We start from the raw sequence: 20,113 nt of genomic DNA, 5'->3' as shown, positions 1-20,113 counted from the left end.
GGTCTCAACTTTTCATCCGGAGCTCCGACTCCTGCTTCACGTGTCCCCGGTCCCTGGGAGCTGGAAAGGGGGGGGGAGCCGCTTCGAAACTCGGCCCCGGCCCAGGGTGAGACCCGTTCCTCTTTCATAACCTCTCTCTCTGCTCTTAAGTTCACCTGAAAGGACCTGTGGACAGCCTGCCCCGCGCAGAACCGAGACGCATCCCGCCGCCCCGTCCGGGGCCACGCGCTCAGCCCGACGGGCACCCGCACTGTGAAGAAGTGGACCGGCCCCGCGCGCACCCGAGACGACGTGATAGCCTCCGGAGCGGGGGGGGAGCGCCGGCTGCTTCACGCTGTAGCCCCGTCGTCCTCTCGTGATTCCAGAGTCAGGAGGAGGAGCGGGAGAGGCGGGAGGACTCTTGGATCGGACTCCGACCAAAGACCCGGCAGGAACCCCTGATCGGCACCCGGAGACCCGAGGAGGCGTGAGGTTTTGAGACCTGGGTGTATGAGTTTAACTGGGAGTGTTACAGAGCTAAATCTGTGTTCAGAGCTGAGATTACCTCAGCATCATTATCATGACTGTTGTCATTAATGTGTAGTCACCACTTTCTGCTAGTCATTCATGTTTTAAAGTGCTGTTTCGCCCGTTGATCACGGTTTAAACACCGGGATCACCATCCGTTCTAATTGCACGTGGCGTGGTTACAGTTCCGCCATCTTTAAAATACCACAGGAGCCCGGCTTCTTTAAACACTGCAGCCATATTTTAAACCGTACATGTTCGTGATATCATTTTTATTATTGCTTTGATTTCTTTTTCCATTCCATGCATTTAACTTTCATTTCATTTTTATTGATTGTTGTTTTCCTAGTTAATTAATTGTTTTATAATACTTAAGTTCTGCCATCAGGTTTATTTGGGGTGTTGCGTTTATCATCTTTTGACACCTGTATGTAAATAAATCCTGATTGATTTTTAATGAGTGGTTGTTGTTATTTCATACAAGATTTGGTCACAAATTGATTTGTTTAAAGCAGAACCAGTGTTCGGATATCACTCCTTCAACTGTTATCCTGTAAGTGATAGTAGGATTTGCTGTTATGCAGGATAATTCAAATCATATGAGACTGATTTTCTGCTGTTTAGTTATCATTTTCCCCCGGAGTAAGGCCCCGGGGTGGTGCCCCGACGAGAATTATTATCATTTTGATAATTCAATGTGATAAATAGTCCACTTTTTTAATTATTAATAATTCTTTAATAGAATTATCATTAGCCTTCGATAACTGGACAGCCAAGCTACCTGAGTTGCACAACAAGGTCAACACTGGATCATTCAGAGATCCTCACTGAACTTCTGGACACAGTTTGCTACACTGAAAGTAAAGGGGCTGAATAATTTTGCACGCCCACTTTTTCAGTTTTTTATTTGTTAAAAAAGTTTGAGATATCCAATAAATTTTGTTCCACTTCATGATTGTATCCCACTTGTTGTTGATTCTTCACAAAAAATTACAGTTTTATATCTTTATGTTTGAAGCCTGAAATGTGGCAACAGGTCACAAAGTTCAAGGGGGCCAAATACTTTCGCAAGAAGCCAGGAAGCAGGGCCAACAGAGCCGGTCCTGGGAAGACGCCCACTCTCCCCCACCGGCCATTTAGTCGACGGGGGCCGGCCCGCCCCACCGCACCATGGAGGTGCGGTGGGGCCACCGCCCCACCGGTGGCCCCACCGCACCTCCATGGGTGCCCCCGGTGCCGCCGGAGTCCCCAGGCGGAGGGGGAAATGGTTCAGCATTCCTCCATTCATACTGACGACATAAGAAATAGACACGGGAGAATGACTCCACCCCGCCGTCACGCCCGCCCGCGCACCCCCCGGCCAGGGGAGGCCCGCCACCTGGACCTGGCCCCACCCCCCCCCCGGGGCCACCCCGGCGGACACCCCAGAGGCCCCAGAGTCCCCACAGACGCAGGGGCATGCGGCCCCCGCCCAGCGACGGAGGACCAAGGCAGCAATGTCCCCCCCAGCGCAGACAGCCACCCCCTACCCAGGCAGAGCCGGGCCCTCCGAGTGGGACCCCCACACCCACAGCCCAGCCCCCCCCGGAATGGACCGGAGACGCCGAGGCCACGACCCCCCACCTGGGCCGTCCCCAACCACCCCATCAGCTGCCACGAGGTAACCCCCCCATAGATCCCCAAGGCCCCCTCCGGTCAGAGACAAGGCCCCACCGCTACGCAATAATCACAGAGCAATAATCTACATTTGACAAGAACGATGCGTGTATCACCTGTTTAATCAAATCATTGGTCAACTTGTCTATTCCAGGACATTTGACTCTCTACAACATCCCCTAATACCTTCACTTCTGTTACTTGCTCTATCAAACATCACCCATAGTTAAGCATAGCACAGAGTAATTTCTTAATAAATGTTTTTAACCTTTTGCTGTGTTTGGCGGCTCTTTTGGACAAAAGCGGTAGTGCTTTACCAGAAAGAACACTACATTTCCCATGAGCACCAGCGCGTACTGCCGGAAAGATCCTGTCCCCGTCGCGTGCATTTGTTTTGATAGCGAATGAAGAGAAATGAGGACGGACTTTCAAAACTACTTTTCTGTTTCACCAACAGAACAGACGGAACGCAAAAAAAAAGATGTTAAACTGCTGGAAAGGAACTGGAATTTACCGGGATACCTTAAACAAGGAAGCCAGGGAGCGGTATATGGAGAGAATAATGATTATTAACGGTTTGGGTTCATATGAAATCCCTATCAAAGAGTGGAGCTCCGATGAGGATTTACTGCCGCAGTTCTGCACAACCGACGTCTTAGGCTACCTTGTTTAGGAGTGTTTGGCAGCTGCTTTGGTAAATGTTTGACTCGCCATTTGTTTCAATAAATTAGTATAACATACAGTACATGTTTTGTATTACTCTTACTTTTCATATCTTTTTTTTTACTGCTATATTATGCGGAAGAGGCTCCAAGGCGTGAGCAATATTTTTGTTTTCCTCGTGAGATTATTTTTTTCTTCTGCAGCTACAAATAGAGTGAATATTTTTTCCTCAAAAAAATAGTTTTATCTGAAGACTGGGATTGATCGCACCGCAGAGAGCTGGCCAGCAACTGCGTTTAGCTGGAGAAGTGGGGAATAAAACCCATATGAATGATCTGACCCCGGTCTGTGTGAGTGTTTGTGCAAGGTTGTGGAAGGTTATGTTTGGTCGCTACAGCCGCGATCCAACCGAGCCGACGACTCTTTGTTATCTCAGATACTCGGCCTCCGTGGTTCTGCCTCCAAGCAGGAAAGCGGTAAAATGTTAAACCATTAGCGATCTTTTCCCCACGTCTGTTATGTGTGGAGCTGCTGCAGCCACAACACAGCAACGGGTTACCAGCTCCTGCTGAGCTCTGCTCTCCGCCCATTTTCGTCTCGAATACGAATCGGGAAGGAGGGGGAAATGTCTGTCTTTAATTACTGCTTTTAAATTCTTACATTTTCAAGTCATTTTTTAAAATGTTTTTATGTTAAGCGCTTTGAGTTGTCTTGTACATGAAATGTTAAACACAAACTTTCCAAAATAACCCCATCATTTCTCTTTAATCTCCTCTGCAGGTTGAGTGGTTGTAACCTCTCAGGGAACATCTGTCCACTTCTGTCCTCAGTTCTCAGCTCTCAGTCCTCCAGTCTGACAGAACTGGACCTGAGCAACAACCCCCTGCAGGATTCAGGACTGATGAAGCTGTGTCCTGGACTGGAGAGTCCACACTGTCACCTGGAGTCTCTCAGGTCAGAATCCACCAAGTGTTTGGCTGTTGACTGTTACAACTGTGGTTGATATTGAAGGATTGTTGATGTGTTTCTGCTGATCCTCTGACTTTTCCTTCAGCGCCATCATCAGGTGAACACGAGGACAGAGTCAGCTTTAGTCTCAGAGCAGTTCTCTCAGAGTCTCTGTATGTGTGTTGTGTTGTATGTCTGCAGGCTCTCAGACTGTCTGATCTCAGAGAAAGGCTGTGTTTCTCTGGTCTTAGCTCTGAGCTCCAACCCCTCCCACCTGAAAGAGCTGGACCTGAGCTGCAACCATCCAGGAGAGTCAGCAGTGAAGCTTTTGTCTGCTGGACTGAAGGATCCCCGCTGGAGACTGGACACTCTCAGGTAGGAAGACAGAAGGACATCAGTGTGCTGGACTCTCCATCGTGTTGTTTTGTGGCTCATCATCTTTTATTAATTGCACAGAGTAAAATACAGATACCTGCACCCGACATGTGAATGCTAGTCCTGTTAGAAGAAGGTATACATTACAAAAGAGATGTGACCCTTTCATCTGCATTCACATGTTTTATATCCCCCTCTTCTCATCCTGTTCCTTCCAGCTGTTGGCCTTTTGTTACAAACCATTTCACTAGCAAGGACCACGCCATCAACAAGATACGTTTCATTGATTTATTGATGATGATGATGACAATGACGATGGCGATGACGATGGCGATGATGTTGGCAATGACGATGACAATGATGATGACGATCCATGGTTCGGTCGATGCGTTGTGCAATGAGGATGATGATGACAATGACGATGACGATGATGATCTATGGTTCGGTCGAGGCGTTGTGGGGAAGCTGGTAGGGAATCCGCTGCAGCGCCTGGGCAACGACGGACCCCCTAGGAATCTATGAGGTAGAGAAAGAGAGAGAAGAAGGAGAAGAGAAAGGGGTGGGGAGGAGGGGTGCAGAGAACGAGAGCGAAGAGGAACTGAGGGTTAGGTTAGTATTTGAAGGTATGCCGGAAGAGGCGTGGTGCCGGAAGAGGCGTGGTTGAGGCGTGGTCCTGCTCCTGAAACTCGCTGGTTAAGCTTCAATTCACTAGCAAGGACCACGCCATCAACGAGATACGTTTAATTGATTTATTGATGAAGATGATGGCGATGGTGATGACGATGGCGATGATGGTGGCGAGGACGATGACAATGACGATGACGATGATTATCCATGGTTCGGTCGATGCGTTGTGCGATGACGATTACAATGACGATGACGATGATGATCTATGGTTCGGTCGAGGCGTTGTGGGGAAGCTGGTAGGGAATCCACCGCAGCGCCCGGGCAACGACGGACCCCCAAAACCGTGGATTATTTAAGGAGATGAGACTGAGCGGATCTGAGGTCGCTAAGATCTGAGCGAACGTAGCGATAATAAGTTTGGGAGGACCAACGGCCCATGAGCTGTATGAGGTGCTCTGGGATACCGTTGCGGGAGACTTAAGTGGCGGAGTGACCGGAGTAGTGCGTGGGAGAGATGCCAGATAAGGAGAGTATATGACGGAAGTGAGCGGTGAAACCAGAATCTGGTGACGACTTGTCCCGACTCGGACACGAAAAGAGGATCTGTCAAAGATGTGCTCTGTGTTTTCCGGAATGACGAGTAGTTGGCCAGGGTCTCGAAAGTATTCAGTGGTGATTGGTCTTTGAAGTAGAAGACTGGTGTTGGTGAACCTGATTGATTGGTTCTGGAATGAGAAACGAGAAAGAGAGTCAGCGATGGTGTTGGAGTGACCAGGGACATGTGCTGCACGGAGGATATACTGATGTATGACTGAGTGCCAGACTAGGCGGCGGATGAACGGCATGATGGATGTGGAGTTGGAGCGTCATTTGATTATGTCGACTACTGCGGGGTTGTCTGAGTGGACCATTCGTGGCCCCAGAGAATGGCGGCCACTGATTTATTGATATCAAGATGATGACGATGACGATGGCGATGACGATGGCGATGATGATGGTGATGACGATGACAAAGACGATGACGATGATGATCTATGGTTCCGTCGATGCGTTGTGCGATGACGATGACAATGACAATGATGATGACGATGACAATGATGATCTATGGTTCGGTCGATGCGTTGTAGGGATATGTTGATGTATGACTGAGTGCCAGACTAGGCGGCGCATGAATGGCATGATGGATGTGGGGTTGGAGCGTCCTTTATTGTTTATGTCGACTACTGCGAGGTTGTCTGAGTAGATGAGAATGGACTTGCGGGACCATTCGTGGCCCCAGAGAATGGCGGCCACGATTGATATTGATATTGATTGATATGAAGATGATGACGATGACGATGGTGATGACGATGATGATCTATGGTTCGGCCGATGCGTTGTGCGATGACGATGAAAATGACGATGACGATGATGATCTATGGTTCGGTCGAGGCGTTGTGGCCACAGATGATGGGATAGATCTCATAGAGAGCGGAAGAAGCCATGTGGTATTCGTTTGCAAGCTCTGAGGGCCATCCTGCTGCGAACCATCTGCCATCGTAGAAACCCCTAAAACCGATTGAAGGAGCGGCATCAGTGTATAGATTGATGTCGTGGGGGTGAGCCGGTTGGTCATCATAAAAGAAAGTGATCCCATTCCAGGTGGCAAGGAGGTTAAGCCACAAACGAAGCTCGGCACGGTTCGAGCCGTCTAGGGAGATGGGAGACATGAGAGATGGGACAGCAGAAGCGACGGACAGCAAGCGGGAGATGAAGGCCCGCCCTCGAGGAACAATGCGCATGGCAAAATTGAGGTGGCCCGGGAGGGAGAGGAGCCGGCATTCGGTGCAGCCTGGGGCCATGAGGAAATTGGAAATGAGAAGACTGACTCGGTTGAGCTTTTCGGTCGGAAAAGAAGCCTGAAACAGATCTGTATTGAGAGTGATTCCGAGGAATTCGAGGGAAGTGGGGGGGCCCTCCGCTTTCCCAGCGGACGACGGAACCCCGAGTTCGGAGAAAACGGAAGTCAGAGTGACCAGGCCAGAAGCGGGTGGCGACGAGGGAGGGGCAACGACGAGGAAATCGTCCAAGAGATGGACGAGGAAGGGGATGCCGTGGCTGTTGGAGAGGATCCAGCAGAGGGCCTCAGCCGAAGGTGAGCCTGACTGCAAAGTAGTATGCACCTCGCCAGTGGACGCCGAAGTATTGCCAGAAGTCTGGGTGAATGGGGAGAACCTTGGAAGCGCTGGTGATATCCGCTTTTGAGAGCCACGACCCTTTCCCAGCGAGTGTAATGAGGGCGATGGCGTGATTGATGGTGGCGTAGTGAAGGGAGAAGTCTTCGCTTGGAATCAGGATAGTGATGCTTGGAATGGAACTGCCATGAGACGTTGAGAGATCGATGATGATACGTTTCTTTCCTGAGTATTTCCTGGTTGCAATGCCGAGAGGGCTGATTCGAAAGTTCGGAAAGGGGGGATGAGTGAACGGGCCGATCATGGAGCCTTCTTTAGCTTCCTTGGCGAGCAAGCGATCGACTGACTCCGGCTCGTTTATGGCGGACAGTAGATTTTTGCATCCAAAAGATGAGGACGGAAGTGAGACAATGCCGGGTTGGAAACCTTCACTGAACCCTTTGACGAGGAACTCAATGAAGCACGGACTGGGGCGACCGCGGCACCTCCAAAGCGGGAATGCCAATAGGTGCAGAGAGATGCTCACCCAGCCTCCGCGAAGCTGGGCCGCGCGGGCGGGCGGGGTGGGCGTGCCCACCGCCGCAGCAGGAGCACACGCGGAGGAAGCGGCACTGGAACACGCTGCAGCCAGCATCATTGAAGTCACCACAAACAAAGCGGCCTCCTTGATGCACGACGGGCCCGCCTCCGGCACCGACGCCCCCGGCTGCCGGAATGCCAACAGATGGGGTGGACGATGTGCGCGCTGGAAGCAAGGGCGCCGGCGCCGCCGCCGCTGACAGCCGGAAGAAAGCCGAAAATCTCGCCCGGGTGGAATGAGGCCCAGCGTGGGCAGGAATGGAGCAGGACGAAGCTGGGCGCGACGGGGCACCGCACAAAGAGCATGCCAGGGCTGTGCGGGCGGCGAAGATGCGGCCACACGACTCAGTGTCCAGTGCGCCCCAGCACGCGGCCTCGCCGAATTGATGAAGGCGAGCCGCAGCCTCAGAAGCGAAGTGGATGTGGCACTGACGAAAGTCGCTGCCTCCGAAGCGGAGGGCCAGACCGAGGACGCTGGACAAGCAGCCGTCCAGTTCCTGGTGACGCGAAGGAAAGATGGAACACACAACGTCCCTGCAAAGAGAGAAGCGCATGCATGCTCGGTCGGCGTGAGCTCCCCTGAATGGGTGGATGACCCTCCCCCCGAGCGGAGGCACCCCTCGTGGTCCTCAAGATGTCTGTCTGCGGGTGGTCAGTGGAGGGAAGGCACGAGGAGGAGTGCAAGATCAATGTAGCCACCCTTCACGATTTGTCTGCGCAGGCCGGCCGGAACCGGAGAAGGGCGGGAAGCGAAAGCGCCGGGACGACGGACGTCGGTACCAGCTGTGGACAGGGTGAAATGAGTAGTTGCCTGCGGGGCCGGAACGGGTCGAGGAAGGAAACCGGGCCAAAATGCGGGGGGTGCCGGGTACCAACATCCCGATGCCGGTGGCTCCCACCGAGGTAACCTGCTGGGACTGACGGAGCTGGGAAGCAGAGGATCCAGGCAATCCGGCGCCAAGAGCCCCCTCTACCGCTGGCAGTCGAGGCTGCTGAAAGAGCATAGCGGGGGTTGCTAGCATCCCGGTGCTAGTAACCCCGGCCGAAGTTAGCTGTTGTAGGTTCTGGAGGTGGGCTGAGGGGGGTGCTAGCATCCCGGTGATAGTAACCCCAACCAAAGTTAGCTGTTGTGGGTTCTGGAGGTGGGCTGAGGGGGGTGTTAGCATCCCGGTGCTAGTAACCCCGGCCGAAGTTAGCTGTTGTAGGTTCTGGAGGTGGGCTGAGGGGGGTGTTAGCATCCCGGTGCTAGTAACCCCGGCTGAAGTTAGCTGTTGTAGGTGCTGGGGGTGGGCTGAGGGGGGTGCTAGCATCCCGGTGCTAGTAACCCCGGCCGAAGTTAGCTGTTGTAGGTTCTGGAGGTGGGCTGAGGGGGGTGCTAGCATCCCGGTGATAGTAACCCCCGCTGAAGTTAGCAGTTGTAGGTGCTGGAGGTGGGCTGAGGGGGGCGCTGGCATCCCGGTGCTAGTAACCCCGGCCGAAGTTAGCTGTTGTAGGTTCTGGAGGTGGGCTGAGGGGGGTGTTAGCATCCCGGTGCTAGTAACCCCGGCTGAAGTTAGCTGTTGTAGGTGCTGGGGGTGGGCTGAGGGGGGTGCTAGCATCCCGGTGCTAGTAACCCCGGCCGAAGTTAGCTGTTGTAGGTTCTGGAGGTGGGCTGAGGGGGGTGCTAGCATCCCGGTGATAGTAACCCCGGCCGAAGTTAGCTGTTGTAGGTTCTGGAGGTGGGCTGAGGGGGGTGTTAGCATCCCGGTGCTAGTAACCCCGGCTGAAGTTAGCTGTTGTAGGTGCTGGGGGTGGGCTGAGGGGGGTGCTAGCATCCCGGTGCTAGTAACCCCGGCCGAAGTTAGCTGTTGTAGGTTCTGGAGGTGGGCTGAGGGGGGTGCTAGCATCCCGGTGATAGTAACCCCCGCTGAAGTTAGCAGTTGTAGGTGCTGGAGGTGGGCTGAGGGGGGCGCTGGCATCCCGGTGCTAGTAACCCCGGCCGAAGTTAGCTGTTGTGGGTTCTGGAGGTGGGCTGAGGGGGGTGTTAGCATCCCGGTGCTAGTAACCCTGGCGAAGTTAGCTGTTGTAGGTTCTGGAGGTGGGCTGAGGGGGGTGTTAGTATCCCGGTGCTAGTAACCCTGGCTGAAGTTAGCTGTTGTAGTTGCTGGGGGTGGGCTGAGGGGGGTGCTAGCATCCCGGTGTTAGTAACCCCGGCCGAAGTTAGCTGTTGTAGGTTCTGGAGGTGGGCTGAGGGGGGTGCTAGCATCCCGGTGCTAGTAACCCCGGCCGAAGTTAGCTGTTGTAGGTTCTGGAGGTGGGCTGAGGGGGGTGCTAGCATCCCGGTGATAGTAACCCCCGCTGAAGTTAGCAGTTGTAGGTGCTGGAGGTGGGCTGAGGGGGGCGCTGGCATCCCGGTGCTAGTAACCCCGGCCGAAGTTAGCTGTTGTGGGTTCTGGAGGTGGGCTGAGGGGGGTGTTAGCATCCCGGTGCTAGTAACCCCGGCCGAAGTTAGCTGTTGTAGGTTCTGGAGGTGGGCTGAGGGGGGTGTTAGCATCCCGGTGCTAGTAACCCCGGCTGAAGTTAGCTGTTGTAGTTGCTGGGGGTGGGCTGAGGGGGGTGCTAGCATCCCGGTGCTAGTAACCCCGGCCGAAGTTAGCTGTTGTAGGTTCTGGAGGTGGGCTGAGGGGGGTGCTAGCATCCCGGTGATAGTAACCCCGGCTGAAGTTAGCTGTTGTAGGTGCTGGGGGTGGGCTGAGGGGGGTGCTAGCATCCCGGTGCTAGTAACCCCGGCCGAAGTTAGCTGTTGTAGGTTCTGGAGGTGGGCTGAGGGGGGTGCTAGCATCCCGGTGATAGTAACCCCCGCTGAAGTTAGCAGTTGTAGGTGCTGGAGGTGGGCTGAGGGGGGCGCTGGCATCCCGGTGCCAGAAACCCCGGCCAGATCTAGCTGCTGTAGTTGCTGGAGGTGGGCAACGGGGGGGGCGCTGGCATCCCGGTGCCATAAACCCCGGCCAGATCTAGCTGCTGTAGTTGCTGGTGGTGGGCAGCGGGGGGCGCTGGCATCCCGGTGCCAGGGACCCTGGCTGAAGCTGGCCGCTGTAGGTGCTGGGGGAGGGCAGCGGGGGGCGCTGGCATCCCGGTGCCAGGGACCTTGAGGAAGGAGGAAGGAGACTGCTGGTGTGGGTGGAAATCCAGATAGGAGGTTGAAGGTCCAGGAATGATGAAGCTGTGTGCTCTTACTGAAGTAGGTAATTGACCTAAAACCATGGTGTTACTTGTTCTGATGGCTGTTTTTTGACCTTGCTTCTGTTTATGAGTTTTTTGCTGTTGAACCAGAGGGTTGGGTTGGACTGGCCCTTTAATGGGGGCGTTGACGTCACGGCGCGCCGTCGAAGTTTGCGTGATGACGTCATCCGGAAGAGAACTGGCGTCGGCGGAGCTGTGGCCATGGCAGGCTGACATGGGATGATTGAAAAGTTTTGCTTTATTGTCCGAAATATTTGCAGAAGGCCAGCCGGCGAGGTTTCTCGCTGGAGCGTGGTGACGCTGGGACTGCCGGCGGGTTGTGCAGCCTGTGTTGTCGGGTCGATAGCGAGGGGCTTGGGTTAGCCTCGTAGGAGAAGGAGTCGGGGACCTGCGACGACAGCGATTGGCTGCTCCGGATTGTCCGTGTCCTCTTCTCGTCGATGACGGAGGTGGGCTAGGAGATGGGGAGGACATCACGGGTGAGCTGCAGTAATCCTGGATGTTCAGGAGAGATTAACCGGGCGGGATGTGGACCACTGAGGAGACGGAGCTTGACCGGCTTGCCGGCTTCCTGGGCGGCTGTCGGGCCCGGGAGAGCGGTGTTTCAGGCACGGCGACGGCTGAAAGGTTTTCCTCCTCCGAATCTTGATCCGCTGGTGTTTGCTGGTGATCCCCTGCAAACAGATCGTCGTCCGATGGCGATAGCAACACGAGATCCATGCCTGAATGGGTGAGTAACTATCTTAGAGATACGAGAGTGTGTAGTAGCGTTGACGTGCTTGCGGCTCCGGTGCAGAGAACGAGAGCGAGCGTGCAGAGAACCAGAGCGAAGAGGAACTGAGGGTTAGGTTAGTATTTGAAGGTATGCCGGAAGAGGCGTGGTGCTGGAAGAGGCGTGGTTGAGGCGTGGTCCTGCTCCTGAAACTCCCTGGTTAAGCTTCAAATAATGTCAGATTTTTTCCCATGACACTTTGAGCAGAGATCTTTCAGCAGATGGAGCTGCTGCAGCTCATCTGGTTTTCATTTTCACATAGTACCAGGACTAATATGAAGGGTGGTGGTGTTGCTACTATATATTCAGACTTTCTATCATGTAAAACCATTCATGTGGGCTCATACTCTACTTTCGAGTACTGAGCTCTGGCTATTCGACCTGCTTATCCATGTCCAAGGCTCAGAAAAGGTTTTATAGCTGAATTTAGCGAATTGTTATCCCAAATTACTGTTGAATATGACTACATACTTATTTCTGGTGATTTTAACATTCATATTGATTGTACCAATGATCACTTTGCCAACCATTTTATTGAACTGTTATCCTCTTTTGAACTCATACAACATACTACTGGGGCTACTCATAATCAGGGGCACACTCTTGATTGAGTGTACTCTTGATGTTGGGACCTCTGATCACTTTTGTATCTTCTTTAATGTTGCCTGGACAACTAAAATTATACCTGGGTCAAAACTAGTCAAAAGACGCACCATTGCTGCTGACACAGCTGGTAGCTTTATTGCTAAATATACCAACACTGCTAGACTATTTGGGCCATACTCTTACTCTAACCTGGACTTTACTCCATCTCCATTGTCTTCATGTGACAACTTGATCAATGACTTTAGTTGTTTAGTGGCGCAAATTATGGATGATATAGTGCCTATTAAAACCAAATTAATTTCTGGCAAGACAAAAGCACCATGGAGGAATGTGAAAACAGTGAGGGCCCTTAAAAGGAACTGCCGCAAATCCGAGCGCAAGTGGCGCAAGACCAAACTGCAGGCTGACTATAAGATCTATAAAAATATGCTCAGCACTTATAACAAAGAAATAAAACAATCTAGACAGCAGTACTTCTCTCAAATCATCACGGACAATTCACATAACGCTAAGTTTCTCTTTAGCACAATTGACAAACGTATTAATCCTCCGAGACCAATACCCACTGAGTTCCACTCCTCTGATAAATGTAATGAATTTGCATTATACTTCAAATCTAAAATCCTGAACATTAGGAATAATATAGCTGGTGGACGTGACCCCTCTCCCTCTGCTCAGCACTGCAGTGCCAGCACTCTTTCCAACTTCACCCTTACTCAGTGCAGTGACATGCAGGAAGTAGTACAACAGCTGAGCTCTGCGACCTGCTCGCTTGATCTTATGCCCACTAAACTGTTCAAAGATGTTTTTAACTGTATTGGTGATGATGTACTCAAAATTGTAAATACCTCCCTACAGTCTGGAATCTTTCCCTCGGGTCTCAAACATGCTATTATAACACCATTGATAAAAAAGAGTAACCTTGATCCTTTCACTGTTGAGAACTAAATGCCCATTTCAAACCTTCCATTCCTGAGGAAAATTCTGGAGAAGGTTGTCTACCAGCAATTACACAGGTATCTGTCATATAATAGCCTGTTTGATGCCTACCAGCCTGGTTTTAGAAAGAATCACAGTACAGAAACTGCCCTCGTCAGAGTTATCAATGATCTGAAAATTAACACAGACAACCACAAAGTCTCTATTCTGTTACTGCTCGACCTTAGTGCAGCTTTTGATACTGTAGACCATGTCATTCTACTTCAGTGCCTTGCACAGTGTTTGGGCCTCAGAGGCTCAGTTCTTAACTGGTTTTCTTCATATTTAAGTGGTAGATCTTTCTCTGTTTCCGTCGGCAGCTATGAATCTGATAATGTCAGCATTGAATATGGAGTCCCACAAGGGTCAATTCTAGGTCCCCTACTTTTCAATTTGTATATGTTACCACTTGGGTCCATCATTCGGCATCATAATATTCAATATTATTCCTATGCTGATGACACACAATTATATGTATCAGTTACTGCCAATCATTTGAGCCCAGTCAATGACCTCATTCAATGCATTACAGACACCAAGTATTAAATGGCACCCAACTTTTTACAGCTAAATGAAGAAAAAACAGAGACTATTTTAATTGGTCCAAGTGCTCTGAGGCAACATATTCTCCCTCTATTAACTCCTCTGTCAGTAAAACAATGTGAGCTTGTCAAAAACTTGGGTGTTATTTTAGATGCTGATCTTAACTTCCAGAAACACATAGCAAATGTCTCCAGGACTGCCTTCTATCACCTCAGAAATATATCTGAAGTAAGATGCTTTCTGTCACAATCAGACTCTGAAAAACTGGTTCATGCCTTTATCTCCAGTAAATTAGATTATTGCAATGCACTTTTTGCAGGACTAACAAAGCAAGTGTTACATAAACTCCAGCTTATTCAAAATGCTGCAGCCAGAATTCTAACAAAGACCAGGTGTTAAGGTTTGGTATTTTAAGGACCCAAGTGCAGGGGAGAGAGGGAGGCCGGAGGCAGGAGTTCTCAAAAACAAAAAGGATTTAATCCACAAAAGGCAAAAACAAGGCGCTGCAGAGCAGGATCAAAAAACACAAAACTAACAGGGATAAAGACCAGGAGCACATGGAGGGAAGAACCAGTACACACCGACAGGGAACCAAGGAATGACAAGACAAGATATACTGAAGGGATAACGAGACATGACGAGACACAGGTGCAGACACAATCAGGGCAGATGGGACACAGGCGGGGCAAGACAGAAACTGAAAGTCAAAAAACTGGGGGGGAAGTGTCAAACCCTGACAGTACCCCCCCCTCAAGGGACAGATCCCAGATGTCCCCAGAGTCCTAACCCAGGGTGGGCGGAGGGGTTCTGGAGGAGGGCCCAAGCCACACACGGCCAAAGACCCGGGTCCGTGGCGCTGGCTGCGGGGGTACCCGGGTCCGAGGTGCCGGCTGCGGGGGTACCCGGGTCCGGGGCGCTGGCCCCCCCTCAAGGGACAGATCCCAGATGTCCCCACAGTCCACATCCAGGGCGGGCTGGGGGGGAACACGGGTCCTCGGAGCTGGCTGAGGGGGGGCACGGGTCCTAGGAGCTGGCTGAGGGGGGGCACGGGTCCTCGGAGCTGGCTGAGGGGGGCACGGGTCCTCGGAGCTGGCTGAGGGGGGGCACGGGTCCTAGGAGCTGGCTGAGGGGGGACACGGGTCCTCGGAGCTGGCTGAGGGGGGGCACGGGTCCTCGGAGCTGGCTGGGGGGGGTCCGGAACCATCACCGGAGGAGGAACTCGAGCAGGAGCTGAGGCGTCCAGGACCACCGCTGGAGCCAGAACCGGGGGCCATGCGTCCAGGACCACCGCCGGAGCAGGAACTGGGGGCGATGCGTCCAGGACCACCGCTGGAGCAGGAACAGGCTGGGGCTGGCGCTGACGCCGTCGCTTCCCCTGGGGCTGAGAACCCCCGGGCCCGCCTCGAGCCAGGCGTGTTCCCCAGAAGGGGGGAACAGGCTGGGATGCGTCCAGGACCACCTCTGGAACAGGAAGAGGTGCGTCCAGGGCCCCCACCGGAACAGGCTGGGGCTGGGGCTGGCGCTGACGCCGTCGTCATAGCCTCCCCTGAGCCTGCAGGCTCCTGGGCCCACCCAGAGCCAGGCGTGTTCCCCAAAAGGGGTCCCAATACTCCCCCTCCTCGGCCCGGCGCAAAAACTCCCTCAACGTGAGGCGCTCTCCCGCTGGGTCCATTGTGGTCGGTCCGTTCTGTTATGGTGTGGTTTTCTCAGGACCCAAGTGCAGGGGAGAGAGGGAGGCCGGAGGCAGGAGTTCTCAAAAACAAAAAGGATTTAATCCACAAAAGGCAAAAACAAGGCGCTGCAGAGCAGGATCAAAAAACACAAAACTAACAGGGATAAAGACCAGGAGCACATGGAGGGAAGAACCAGTACGGACCGACAGGGAACCAAGGAATGACAAGACAAGATATACTGAAGGGATAACGAGACATGACGAGACACAGGTGCAGACACAATCAGGGCAGATGGGACACAGGCGGGGCAAGACAGAAACTGAAAGTCAAAAAACTGGGGGGGAAGTGTCAAACCCTGACACCAGGGGCCTCATTTATCAACCGTTCGTAGAAAAGGTTCTAAATTCTGTCGTAGGAATGAAATTTAGAATGTGTGTAAGTACAAAAAAATCCGGATTTAATCAAACGTGCGGACACTGGTCGTACGCACATCAGTGATGATAAATCCCACCTGTGCTTACCTGCCGTGCTCGCACCGGGTGAGGGTCATTTGCATACAGAAACTCCTCCAATTAACCATATATGGCAGCAACACTCCCTTCAAAAATGCGTGAATTGAGTCCCTCCCCCTCACCGAAATCATGGCAAAGAGGGCGAAGAAAAGGAATTACACCGACGCTGAGATCGAGGTTCTGGTGGGAGAAGTGGAGAGCAACCAGAGATTACTTTTCGGAAACTTGAATGCAGGTGTGACCAATAAAAAGAAGAGTGCTGCGTGGGAGAAGGTCACAGATGCCATTAATTCTGTTTGGTCAGAGTCAAGATCACCCTCAGAGATAAAAAAAAAAGTGGTTTGACATCAAACTAGGTGCCAAAAAACGCGTCGCAGCCCATAAACAGGAGACATCTGCAACCGGAGGAGGACAGGCAACAACGCAGCTGTCAGCGATGGATACCCGTGTTGCCAGCATCATCGGGGACACAGCACTGTGTGGTATAATTCCCGGAGGAGACACAAACACACTCCCACCAGCTGTACCATCAACAAGTCACACTGCAGGTAAAATAAAAAGCTGAGCTGAGGTGTTTCACAAACATTTATTTAGACAGTTTAATGTGTGAATTTGAATCAAAATAAATGTGACAACATTGTGATGCTTCTTTAATAACTCAGACACTCAAGCCAGTCCAGCCTGCGCTAAGGAGCCGGAGACGGTGGAGGAGCCGGAGGCGGAGGAGGGGCTGGAGGAACAGGAGCAGCCAGGGTCATCCAGAACCCATTCGGTGTGCCCAGAGCTGCCTTAACCTAATGATAGGCCCTGGGGCTAAGAGGTTTTGTAGGCCCCCCAGCCCCTCGACTTACATAGTCTTAACGTCTTAACGTATCACTTGAGTAGCCCTGCATTAAGGCGGCCTTGGGTGCGCCCTGGGAGGGTGAGGATGCTGTCGGAGGCAGTGATTCAGAACCAGGAGGACACCACCAGATCCGTCAACGAAATAAGGGATCAACTGACCACCATATCGAACACCCTACTTCAGATGAATGAATCTCTGAAACAGATTGCTGCATGCGCAGCGCAGATGTTGAAAAAATAAACTAAAAAATGTTGAATGATGTTGACATTATTTTCCCACGCACACCTTCGATCCGAAATCTCTCACTTTTCAAAGATCGGCTAACAGGCAGACCTATGGAGCCAAATCAAGGCAAAAAGGTCTGTAATTGAAAAACTGAGATTTGAACCTGAAAATTCAAGTTTTGATCATGTACCTTTCTTTGTAATCTGAAACTGAAAAAAGGATCTGATACTGAAAAAAAGAAACAGTAGAAAAATAAGTTAATGATCAAAACTTGAATTTTCAGGTTCAAATCTCAGTTTTTCAATCACAAAACTTTTGGCCTTGATCTAGCTCCATACAGACTTACTTAATATCCCTGTATGATCCTCTCTCTCGTTTGAATGCCAGCAGCATTAGGGGGTGGGAAAGGCTCTGCGTCGGGCATGGGCTCGTCTGCTCTGGGGGGTTCCTGCAGAGGGACACCTTGTCTCATGGCTAAGTTGTGAAGCACAGAGCAAGCCAAGATGATGTTGCAGACTTTTTCAGGCCTATGTGTCCCCCCCGCGCTGGACAGGCACAGCCATCGGCCTTTTAGAAGACCTATTGTGCGTTCAACAACAGTTCTTGAGCGTGCATGGGCCCGGTTGTAGTGCTGCTCCTGCGGGGTCCTCGGGTTGGGTATGGGGGTCATCAGCCATGGCTTTAGTGGATATCCCCGATCACCTATAGAGATGTTATAATAATAATAAATATATGATATTTATATTATATATGTATATATATATAAATATATATTTATTTATATTATAATAAATAAATACGACGCCCAGAAAATTATTTCGAAATGTTGCAACACTCACCAATAAGCCAGCCATCCTCAACAGCTCCTGCTGGGAGGTCCACACCAACAGAGCTGTTCTGCAGAATGAATGAGTCGTGCGTTCCTCCAAGCCACCGGGAAACAACGTTTGTCAGAGACGTATTTGCATCGCAGATTATTTGTGTATTTATTGAATGAAAGCCTATGCTGTTGACGTAACTGAATTAATTGCGTGATGGTGCTTTTATGGCGATGTGGGTGCAATCTATGGTGTCATAACCCTGGCTCAAAGGCCATGACAAAAGAAGGGGAAAGGACGCAACGTACTAGTAAATTAAGATATTTATTAAGGTAAACAAATAAGATAAGGAATGGGATGTGTAAAGTCAGTAAAATCAGTAGTATGCATGTGGATGTGTGTAAATGTGCTGTATGGTGTTGTGTGTGCAAAAGGCTCAACAAAACCAAAAGGAGTGCTGCCAGGATGAAAAGAGAGAGGAAGAGAGACTGAAGCCCCAGCCTTTTCTCTTCCTGAGGAGCACCCAGCCCAGGTGCTCCAGATCTAGCAATCAGCTGGCTCCACCTCGAAGAGGAAAACAGAGAGAGAGGGACTGAGACACAATATAACATAGGCCATCACACCCCCCCCCATAAAGTCAATGTTTCCCATGGAACCATTGGCCTTCACCCACAACCAAAGAACAAATCACACTAATGACAAAACATAAGCCTATCACCGTCATCCTGCCTGCAGCCCACCACTGTGCCCCACCTCAGCAACCCTGGTACCTGAGAAGCAGATTAAGAGGATGAGAGCACAGAGCAGTTTAACAGGCAGAACAGACAGTTATTTGACTTGAATAACACAAGGACAAACTAACACAAAGGTGCACGTGATAATGCATCTGCAATAACATTGTCTGTTCCTTTTATATGTCTAATGTCCAGGTCATAAGCCTGCAAAAATAGAGACCATCTTACAAGCCTCTGATTGGGACACCTAAGAGACCGAAGAAATGTCAGAGGGTTGTGGTCAGTGAAAACCACCAGGGGTGCTCGAGCTCCTCCAACATAAACTTCAAAATGTTGTAAGGCCCAAACAAGTGCCAACGCTTCCTTCTCTATTACAGAATAGTTTGACTGATAACTATTAAACTTCCTAGAGAAGAAGCTGACTGGTCTCACCACACCCTGGTTTCCCCCCTGCAGCAGGACGGCACCTGCTCCCACCTGGCTGGCGTCCACTTGGAGCATAAATACCTGGTCAAAACATGGAGCTGCTAATACAGGAGAAGAACACAGTAAAGATTTTACACTATCAAAAGCTTGCTGGCATTCAGCTGACCAGACAAATTTAGCCTTGGCCTTTAACAATTCAGTCAATGGGAACACAACAGTGGAGAAGTTTTTGCAAAAACACCTATAATAACCCACTAAACCCAGGAACCTTTGCAGTTCTTTTTTTGTAGCGGGTTGTGGATATTTGGCCACAGCCACGACCTTGGCCTGGACTGGGGCCACACAGCCCTGTCCCACCACCCGGCCGAGGTACGTCACCGTAGCTCGCGCAAAGACGCACTTGGCAAGTTTGACAGTAAGGCGCACTTCAGCCAACCGGTCAAACAGCGCCCGAATACGCTGAAGATGCGAGTGCCACGTATCGCTATAAACAACCAGATCATCGAGATAGACTGAGCAACCCTGCAAACCCGACACTATCTGGTTCATTAGTCGTTGGAACATCGCAGGGGCATTCTTAAGCCCAAAAGGCATAACCTTATAACTGTACAGGCCAGACGGAGTGATGAATGCACAGACCTCTTGCGCACGCTCAGACAGAGGCACCTGCCAATAACCCTTAAGCAGATCGAACTTGCTGACAAATTTGGCCGAGCCTACCTGGTCAATACAATCGTCTATTCGTGGCAATGGAAATGAATCAGACTTTGTAACAGCATTTACTTTGCGGAAGTCTGTACAAAATCGAGGTGTGCCATCATGCTTCGGCACCAAAATACAAGGCGAAGACCAACTAGATGACGACGGAGCAGCTATATTATTTTGGAGCATATACTCAATCTCTGCATCTAAATGCTCACGTTTACCCGGCGCCACCCGGTAAAACTGTTGTTTAATGGGCCGAGCATCTCCAACATCCACCTCATGCTCAATCCAGTCGGTCTGCGTGGGAATGTCACTGAACAAACAGGGATACTTACGCACCAAACATGTCAGTTCACTGCGCTGTGACGCGGACAGGTGACCCAACAACTGGTCCAAATTATCAAGCGATTTCGAATTTCTTAACCGCCCGCACAGCAAGCTTTCATCCGGCTCTGGCACACCGTCACATTCATCCGCCACCGAAGCCACAGCAAGAGCCGGGCGCACCCCGTCACTCAGCTCCTGA

General features: G+C 51.3%; 1 protein-coding gene across 4 annotated transcripts in view; it reads left to right on the top strand.

The window, feature by feature from the left end:
• LOC133420212 (NACHT, LRR and PYD domains-containing protein 12-like) overlaps positions 1-20,113 on the top strand; it is a 41,046-nt gene that overhangs the window by 9,164 nt on the left and 11,769 nt on the right. For 2 of the 4 annotated variants that reach the window (XR_009770588.1, XM_061709820.1), the window contains exons 9-10: positions 3,607-3,780; positions 3,976-4,149. Coding sequence is in view for 2 of the 4 variants with exons in the window: in XM_061709820.1 (XP_061565804.1) it covers positions 3,607-3,780; positions 3,976-4,149 (348 nt within the window). In the remaining 2 variants the exon portion in view is untranslated. Of the gene's footprint in view, positions 1-3,606; positions 3,781-3,975; positions 4,150-16,191; positions 16,401-16,497; positions 16,906-20,113 lie in introns of those variants that run through there. The other 2 variants (XR_009770589.1, XM_061709821.1) reach the window with 2 other exon arrangements.

Source organism: Cololabis saira, chromosome 20, assembly GCF_033807715.1.
Source record: "Cololabis saira isolate AMF1-May2022 chromosome 20, fColSai1.1, whole genome shotgun sequence".
Classification (NCBI taxonomy): Eukaryota; Metazoa; Chordata; class Actinopteri; order Beloniformes; family Belonidae; genus Cololabis; species Cololabis saira.
The sequence above is the reverse complement of the archived record's forward strand: the minus strand, read 5'-3'. Positions and strand labels throughout refer to the sequence as shown.